Source organism: Rutidosis leptorrhynchoides, chromosome 1 (genome assembly GCF_046630445.1).
Source record: "Rutidosis leptorrhynchoides isolate AG116_Rl617_1_P2 chromosome 1, CSIRO_AGI_Rlap_v1, whole genome shotgun sequence".
NCBI lineage: Eukaryota > Viridiplantae > Streptophyta > Magnoliopsida > Asterales > Asteraceae > Rutidosis > Rutidosis leptorrhynchoides.
Window position 1 is genome coordinate 186,369,939 of NC_092333.1, and position 10,670 is coordinate 186,380,608.

At 31.8% G+C, this 10,670-nt stretch overlaps 1 protein-coding gene across 1 annotated transcript; it reads right to left on the reverse strand.

Annotated features, from left to right (window-relative positions):
* Positions 1–6,714: 6,714 nt before the first annotated feature.
* Positions 6,715–7,140, reverse strand: LOC139892893 (uncharacterized). The gene has a single exon (XM_071876020.1). The coding sequence runs from the start codon at positions 7,138–7,140 to the stop codon at positions 6,715–6,717; it is 426 nt and encodes a 141-aa protein (XP_071732121.1).
* Between the last annotated feature and the right edge of the window lie 3,530 nt (positions 7,141–10,670).

Consider the following 10,670-nt stretch of genomic DNA (forward strand, 5'->3'; position numbering starts at 1 on the left):
GAACATCATTTCTATTCATAAAACCCAGAAAAATATTTATATCATTCAAAATTCTAGAACATCATATGTATCTTGACAATTACAATCTTCATGCAAACCCTTCAAACTTTTGAAAACACCTCGGATTGATAACTGACGATTCGAATATGATAACTTTGAATGCTGACGAAGCAGCAAAAACTGTAAACGACCTTAACAGGCAAAAGTTTGATGATAAAGAATAGTGTGTTGGTAAAGCTCAGAAAAAGATAAGGTTTGGAACTGGAAAACGGATTGAGCAAACCATGAAGGAGGCTGTGGACAAATCACAAAGACTAAACCCGCCTTCAAAGAATCCAAATGATTTAGTATCTACTGAAGTCATTAACGAATACTTTGCTCCTGACTCTAAACCTTTACGAACAAATCTTCTTTATCATCTTTCGATATTAGGAATCCTAAGATATCATCGTATCTTTCATTATAAATATCCTCGATATTTTTGAAGATATTTTCATAACTATTCTTATCTAAAATCATTTATCTCTTCGCGATATCTGCGTTACATCATAAAGGAAACTATTTTAGTTTCTAAATTCTGAAAAATTTGAATTTAAAATATGAATGTTTTGAAGAAGTGTTGGGAACTGAAGCATGAGTTAGTATAATATAATGACACCTGATCAACGTGATTATATTACAGTAAGTCATGCTGAGTTTCTAATGAAACGTGATAAAGGTTCACAGATCATGCCCTCATCATGAACCATGTTACATAACTCTTTCATTCTATTTAACCTCTAAACATATCAAGAAAATATTTTTTCTTGATGATTCGGTCTTTTTCGAATATTCTGGTAAATTGACAAATTAAATCGTGCTATTACCTTTCCTTTCTGCTTTGTATATTATAATCATTCGAAACTCCATACCTACGAATTCTGGACCATTATTCGTTTGATTTAAAGTCGGGAAGATAAAACAAAAGCATGAAGCTTCAAAATATCAATGGGAGTATAAATCACAGTAAATTGGAGAGAGTATTAATTGTGGATGTCAATGACTATGGAAAGACAGAAGCAGAGACATCGAAATATAAGGGAAGATATAAAACCCAACAACCACCCAGAAATTATAAACCGTATATATCGATGAATATAGCAATATAAAGACAAGGGAGGACTAAAAACACTATACAACCAACAGTATAGTAGAAGTGAATAGATTTTTCCGGCGGCAGATGAAAAATAAGAATGACAGATATGAAGGTTAGGAGTATATTAAGAATCAGCACTGGATGGAGCATATTGAAGAATACTTTAAAGTATGAGTTGAGGGAGAAAGAATAGAAGATGTGAGTTGTAAGGAAAAGAAGAGGGTGGATTTATAGTAAAATATCCGACTGAGCAATCAAAATAGATGATCGCATTTAAAGCGGATCCTAATTCCCTTGATTACCGAAGAATCAAATCTTATTACGAAGATTTTCTACAAATCTCTTAAACTTGGAAATCAGTCATATCTACGTCAAAAGATATGACGAATCTACACCTACTCATTTCACTCTTTTGTGATAGCTTCACTCGTACTCTTCACAAAATCAAATGGTTTTATCCATATTACTCAATGATGATAAAACTCTAATTATCAACTCATATTTGTCATGAAAACATTCTTATTGTTATCCATGAGGACCTCGATCAAATTTCGAGGACGAAATTTCTTTAACGGGTAGGTACTGTGACAACCCAGAAATTTCTGACTGAATTTAAACTTAATCATTATATGTTCCGACACGATAAGCAAAGTCTGTATTGTTGAAATCTTAAAAAAAAAACTTTGAACTGTGTTCATATAATCAATTACTCTTTGACTGTGCTCGACAATTCACGAACAATTATGTATATAGACATGTATATATATAAGATATAGTCATATTAATTGAAAACATTAACAAAGTATTAGATGTATACTTTACATGAACATATTTGTTTTAATATATATTTAATATAATTATCGACGGAAGTAAAAGATAATATCAAATGATTGAATTATCAGATACATTGTAATTATGATTACGAGTCTCTGTTGTAAGGTCCACTATGATGTAAGAAAACTATCCATTTTAACAACATTCGAAAATATTGGTAAGGTGATTTACAAGTAAGAACAAACAGATCAATTAACGACAACAGGACAAAGACTAGTAGAGATTAACTTTCAACACAATGATTGCTTCGTGCCTTTTGATAAGATAATTATTAGTTTTCATAATATTGAAAACGTTTTATGACATAGATGAAATCTTTTAAAGAATGAATTTGAATATATACAATAAGTCGAAATGTTAATTGTTAGAACTAAATATATAAATAACTTGCAATGTGTATTTAAAACGTGTTCATTACAGATATATGTTTTCAAATTAGTTAAGTAAACGATAGTAACGCTTATTTATTGGATTCGATTGATATAGTTGTGTTAATTAAAATGTTTGATAAATTAAAATAAGCACTAGTACATAAATGAACTATATCTATTTAAGTTTTAAAATTGTAAACGTTATAGGATATAATATTCTCTATTATGTAAATGATTTTAAAATAACTTTGAAATATAAAAAGATTTTGAAAGACTAAATAATATATTATTAAATAAATATTTCTAATTTTATATTTCTAAATGAAAGTATATTTATATTTTACAAAGTGATAAAATAAATATTTAATTAGTCATAAAGCGTTTTGATTCAAAATAATACTATTATATATACTTTATTAAACAACGAGAAGTTGATTTATAGAAGCAAATGACCACAACACTCAAAAATATAAGTTACATTCCTTATTATATAAATCATCGATGATTAAGTCTAATTACTGATAAAGGTACGTGTCGCGAAACGTAAAGTACAAGTTTTCTAAGCGTACGAAAGGACGTTCGAAAAACCGAAACCGGTACGTAAGTCAAGCGTCAACGTACAATTCATCGGTGCTAAAATTACAAATCAACTATGCATGAGAATATATTATAATATTTAATTAATTCTAAAGATTAAATATAATATATATTAAATAATATATATAATTGATTACATTACACAAATAAGTGTCGGCAAAGAATGTGAACTGTATTACAAGGCCATGCGATCGCATGGCCACACAGGCTAATTCTCATGCGATCGCATGGGGTGGTAGGTGGGGTCAAGTGCTTTTAAAATGAACGAATTGCAGTTTGTGAGATTCATTTTCATCATTCACTTTGATCTATCTCTTACATATTTCTCTCTACATATATTATTTTTATTATTATTATTATTATTATTATTATTATTATTATTATTATTATTATTATTATTATTATTATTATTAAGCTTAATATTATTATTAATCTTATAATTAGGAGTATTATTTTTAGTATTATTATACATAAAATACTACGACGAGGTCATGAGCGAGTAATTTCAAAACGGGTTTTCGAGTGGGATAGAGCTAAGGAAATTATGGGTTATAGCTATGGAGGTTATGGGTATGGTTCGGGGGTATAACTCGTGAGGTCAAACTAGTGTTCATCGTCTCCGTCGCGTCTACGTACTTTCCTACAATATTGAATCACAATATTGATACATGAGCATTCACATCTTATCTTTTATATATTAATAGTGTACCCATGTCTAGTGCTCGAGTATATATGTTTATGCATGCTTGTATACTTTAATTTTGTCGTTAGATAGTTTATGATGAATCACGAATTTGATACATATGCTACTGATATAAAACATATGATATGCATGCTTTTGTAAAGCTGGCGAAAAATTATTAACTTTTCATTTAGAAATCGCGTGATTTCGATGAACGGATTAAAAGATATGGTCAACTGAATTATGGTTAACGTTAATTGAAATTGTGTTTGAAACTGTAAATTAATATTTAAACAACTTGTCTATGAGATTGATAAATTGGATTTTCAAATATTACTAATCGAGTAAATGAATTTCTATATAAAGCACATCTCGTTTTGTTGAACAATTGTCAAAGTTGACTGTCATATCATGTTTTAAAGCTTTATAAACACTATAATCTGATTTTACAAGTATTGGAAAGCTATGTGAAATAATAAAATATTTTCGATTGCCATAATAATTCAAATATAATATAGCTCCTGAAATAAATAATATATTTTGAGTTTGATAAACTATAAATTCGTTCAATTATCAAGACTTATACTATGATAATAAACATGTATAGATTTAAAGATCATATTGGGTCAGGTTGACTTTTGAGATGACTTTTGTTAACTTTTGCATGTCGGTCTCGAGCATTCGGATTGTGATACACTATGACCCGACCTAGCTTGTTAAACATTTATTGACCAACATATATTCTCTAGGTTGAGATCTACGATTACTTTGCATTCCGAGTTTCATTCACATTTCGGTGAATGAATTTATGTGCTGCTAAGGTGAGTTTATAGATCCCTTTTTAATTGCTTTTGAAATCTATATTTTTGGGCTGAGAATACATGCACTTTATTTTAAACGCAATGGATACAAGTACATACTAAATTCTACACCGAGTTTGAACCAAAAATCCCTTAGCTTTCGTAATTAGTAACTGCCGGTTATAAGAACTGGTGGCGCGAGTAGTTATATATGGATCAATAGGGCTTGACATCCCCGTCTGTTCCAGGTATAGAAACCCTAGCCTGAACTATAAAACAGACGTATTCTATTTGAGTTTAGTACACGTTGGTTTGCGTGTATTGTACATGTTGGTTGCATGTATGTTAAAACAGGGGTAATTATTATATAGACGTTAAAGTTTAGTTACCAGGGTGCTCAATCTTGTAGAATATTTTGATAAACGTTTCTGGATGAAACAACTGAAATCTTGTGATCCACCTTTATATACAGATGTGCAACATTAAAACTATGAACTCACCAACCTTTGTGTTGACACTTTTAAGCATGTTTATTCTCAGGTTCCTAGAAGTCTTCCGCTGTTTGCTTACACGTTATACAAGCTATGTGCATGGAGTCATACATGCTTTATTCGAGAAAACTTTGCATTCACAAAATCATCACCATGTATCTAATTTGACTGTATTGTCAACGGATGTATTGTTATTATATACAGTGATTGTCTATACGTAGAAATCATCAGATGTCGAAAACCTTGGATTTATATATTCATTTATGGTGTGCCTTTTCAAAAGAATGCAATGTTTACAAAACGTATCATATAGAGGTCAAAACCTCACTATGAAATCAATGAATGATGTATTCGTCCAAATGGATTTGGACGGGTCATCACATTTAGTCATGCAATCGTCCTAACTAGCATGACAATATCTAACTACACATGGCAATCATACAAGGCATAAACATAATAATAAAGAGTCTGAACAAGTAGCGTGTCAGCTACTTAATACTCTATCCGGAGAAAGACCAACTCACCAAATACCAGCAACTAGCTCAGATAATCTATCATTGAGCGGTTTCCTTATTCTTATCACTTGAACTTAAGGCAAATCAAGTTAGTTCCTGTCCGTTAACATAAAACAGCACAATACAGCAAATCAGTCACAAAAAGTGTCACTAGAAGTCCACCTAACACTTATGCATTTTCAGAATTTACATTCTGATAATCATAAGTCACGCGGATAACATAACGGCTAGAAGAATCGCTAAAGTACACAACAATGCATCACTGATCTACAGCCGTACGGTTGCACATGCATTCGTACGGTTGCAAGTCCATCCGTATGGTTGCATCGTGCATCCGTACGGTTGCACACTCACTGTCCGGTTGCACTAACACCACTGCATCCGTACGGTTGCACATGCACCCGTACGGTTGCACCATGTACCCGTGCGGTTGCAAGCTGCAACCGTACGGTTGTGTTCATCGAGCAGCAGCAGCAGAAATGACGGGTTTTCGAACCAAAATCACTCAATCTCATTTCCAGACATGTTTTTGACCTAAAATCCACACATAACATGTTAGGAAAACATTTAGGGACTCAAACCCTCTAGTTTTAAGCATCAACAACATCAATTTGGCTAAATTTGACTCAAAATCCACTTTTGACAAAACCTAACTTAAAATCACACAAATCTAACAATTTTGGAACTGAACATCACGAATTGTTACCTTGAATGATCACGAAGACAGTAACAACAAGCTTTATAACACAATTGTAATTCCAAAAACGAGATTAAGAAATTAGGGTTTCAAGTAGGAGAGAAAGTAGGTACGGAGTGTGTGTGGAAGATTCAAGAAAATGAGAGAAATGGCTGGTTCAAGGTTTATATATGTGGGTTAAATACAATACCCCATCACACACGGATATTTACCAGTTATCTAAAATCTTTCGTACTTAATTTGACTGCCCTAACAAAGTCCAAATTAAATAAACGAACCTGTTCTGTGACCCTTGTCACAAACCGATCTTAACCAAATAATAAAATAAAATAAACTATTCAACTAAAATAAAAGCATAATTAATCACACAATTATGTCTAAGGGCAAAATAGTCATCTTACATCTAAGCCCTGTATGAGGATGTTACATTTTTGGGACAAGATTGTTGTGTAACATCTCAAAATTTGTGCCACTTGATGGTAGAATTCTCGAATTAATCAAAGTTGTAAGACCATTTGTTGTGAAGAACCATTGCTACTCGGTATCCACCTCCTAGAGTCTTTCTTTTCCGCATTTAGAACCACACCTTGGATCATTTCGGATAAACCTTGAAGCTCTCCTCCCGCACGCCCGGAAAGTACGCCCAATTACCCACCCAATTTGACCTGTCCCAAATGATACGATCTTTGACCAAAGCGTCCATGTTTGTTTCAAGTCTCCAAAGCCTTTTGAACTTGTCTTTTAGAACTTCACTTCCATTCCAAGAGCAATTCCAAAAAGAAGTAGACCCGCCATCACCTATAACTTTATCAAACAAGTTTCGAAAAGGAATACCAATCTCACAAATGTTATCACCGTTTTTGATAATATCAATCCATATTGATTTGTAGCAATAAATATGAGAAGAATCGTCACATAAAAGCCAAACCGAAGGCCCATAAATACTCGAAATGACCTTGACCCACAAGGAGGTGGTTTCGGTTTTAAACCTCCACCACCACTTGCCAATCAAAGCCATGTTTTTTCCCTCTTAAAGTCCCCTAGTTTAACCTACCCTCCCCATATGGTAATTGAGTATCCTCCCATTTTACCCAAGAAATTTTGTGTTTGTTACCCCCCGACCCGCCCTCAAAAAAAGAACATCTTACACACTCAAGTTTTTTGATCACACATGGCGGGGCACGGAAGAGAGAGAAGTAGTATAACGGAAGACTATTCAACACCGATTTCACAAGAGTCAAACGCCCACCAAAAGACACCGATCTAATTTCTATTCTGAAAGACGTTTCTCGAATTTCTCAATAACCGGTTTCCAAGTTTCAAGTTTTTTCATATTTCTATCAACGAGGAGACCAAGGTAAATAAATGGTAATGAACCCACTTTGCATCCAAATACTTCAAATAACTCCCCCACTACTTCTAGTGTACTATCATGTACTATCATTAAAGCTTAAAATTTTATCTTAAGTATAATATTAGAAAATTCCAATCAATAAATAACCACTATGATTCTACTTTAGTTTTAAGTCTTTTCCTATTTACAATTAAAAAAATGGTTATGTTTATCTTTAAAAATCCGTTCACCATATATGGTTAATTAGTACTTTAACAAATGTATTAAAATATTTATAAAAAAAAAAAATGGTACGGTCTTCATAACACACAGAAACAATAAAGAAGGAAACGAACAGGTGTATTAATTATAAGATCACACAAAATCTCATTCATATTCACTATATGATTTACAGACGATATATATGATTTGTAAATATGGAGTGTATCTGGTCTGAAATTTGAATAGAGACAAATAGTATAAATCAATCATGATAAATTTTAAAGGATATTGTGTTAATTTTTGGAGTGTCTGGTGATAGGTTAATTTGGCCCCTGTCTGCTTTAAAGGCCAAGTTAAATAAAAAATATGTCTGTGCTAACTTTAACACTACAAATCTATAATCTATGCCAAAGTCTTAATAATTGACGTCTGTTGTTTGACCTAATTAAGATCAGATAGAATTAATATTGGATCCCATTACATGTGGTTGGGGACACATAATCCATGACAGTTTTTATAGGGAGTTTGGAATTAAAATTAAAAACTAATCTAGTTTAAGTGTTTTTAGTGGATTTTTCTAACCGATGTCATTCATTAAGGTAAAATTTGTAAAACTTAATAACCGTCACTTAAAATTCAAAGATAATCAGTAAAAAGTCTTTTATACACTTTAACGATAATCCTTAAACATCCTTAAGAGTTATCGTTCAAAAAAAATCCTTTTACTATTTTTTTATTTCTCTTATTTTAATGGTGCAAAATCATTTTGTAAAAAAATATTACTTCTTCTGTTTTGAAAATGCGTCCCTCAATAATTTTTTAAATTTTTATAATATATTGATAAAATGTCTATTTTGTTCTTCATTTAATAAGCTATTGTAATGTAATGTAATTAATTACCTTCTAAAAGATGAATGAGATAAATTAGGAGTAAAAGTTTTACGGACATTCATATATAGACGTAGATTGAAACTTTAATGCATTTTTAGTATAATATTATTTTAAATAAGAGACATTTATTTTGGAACAAATATAAAAAATATGTGAACTCTTTTTTGAGATTGAAATAATATAGTTTTTGTAAATAAAATCTTTTTCCTTAATATATCCGAAAGAGATCCACACGTTATAATTTTTCGCATACATATGTAACGTAATTAATTTCGTAAAAAGAATCCATATTTGAATATTAATAATATAATAATTATAACTATAACTATAATTATTATATTAAAAGTAAATAATAATAGTAAAGTTCGCTCAAAGGGAGTATCTATATTTTTAATAATAATAATAATTATTAGTAATAATAAATGCCTTTAAAATTTTTTAGAAAACCAAAATACAAATATTATATAAAAGTTGTACAATATGCTTTAAAATTTGGATGTTCTGTAGAAGATTTTACAATTTAGGAGAGATTAGTATTTTCTTTTATAAAAGATTTCGTATTATTCTTTTAATTAAATTAATATAAAATTATGACATCATCATTATGAAAATTAAAGGGTAATTAGCTTAATGATGACATCATCATTTTAGAGCTTTATATGATTATATAGATAAAGAAGGGGTGACAATATGTACAAAACCTATTTTTTTTATGTACACAACTATCATGTTTTACAGTGTTGTACAATACAATAATATAAAGCATGATGGTTATGTACATATCATAAATGGGTTGTGTATGTGACGTCCCGTACAAAACCATCATGTACGAATCGTCAACAACAGGTCTATTACACGGTATAATACTACATGCTATTTTAAAACAAGTTTTGCATTCATGAAAAGATAACGTTTTACAAAAGATAGCGTGACACAAAGGTCGTTACAAAGCCATTATTCAAAATAACATAAGTTGCGAATGCAAAATAAAAGTTCCATGATTGAGACATCTCTAAGTAATGCAGCGGAAGTCTAACACAGCGAGTCTGTAACGGCAAGTCTATAACACCAAGACAGCAAGTCTAACAGCGGAAGTAACAACGTCTAAGCACCTGAGAAATACACGCTTAAAGGTCAACACGAATGTTGGTGAGCTATAGTTTGTTTGTAATCAGTAATGTAATGTAGACCACGAGATTTCGTATTCAAAACAGTATGAAAAGTATATGCTTATCCGTGGGCACCCGGTAACTAACTTAACGTAATATTACCCCCTAAAAGTACACTTGGTGAGTGCGTCTGTTTACGAAGTATTAAACACCCGTTGAATGCTAGCGCGACTAGCCCGAGTGGGGATGTCAAACCCTATGGATCCATATCTAAGATTCGCGTTCACCGGTTCATAAACCAATGATTAAACGTTACCGAGCTAAGGGGAATCTTTGTGCCGTTATGTCACCCACACATATATAAAGTTTAAGTAGTCGTGTCTAGTATGTAAAACATAAAAAGCGCATGTATTCTAGGTCCCAAAAATAGTAAAGTAAAAAGGGAAGCTATAACTCACAGCGAATAAGCAGTAAAAATCGATATGAAATATATGAAGGTAGTAAGTCGATCCGAAAGGTCTTCAACCTAAGTCAAAGGTCACTAAGTCATTATATTATCCCCAAAAGTTTAAAAGTGAATAAATTAAGTCTTAAGTATCATCATCATCATCATCATTCGTAAAAGCTAAAGTAAGTTTTCAACAAGAATAGATATCGAAACAAAAGGCTGACTTCGGACAGCTGCTACGACCTCTATACAAAACGAAAAGATGCGTGGTCGAGTCCTCTAACCGCCGTCCAATTTTCAGATCCTAACTCGATGTCGTTTGACCGTGGCGACGGTTCAAGCGCGAGTAGGTCAGAATTTTGAGCAAGTCTTTATAAAGGTGTAGTGATTTTCGGAAGGCTATAAATCCTAAACCGTATATCGGATTTAGGCGAGTCCTAAACAAAAAGTCATCTACTCAAACCAACTATATGAAAATCAATTTTCCAGAAGTCCTAGGAGTCTGATCAGACCCCAAAAACAGCAAACAAGTGCTCCGGTGGGTT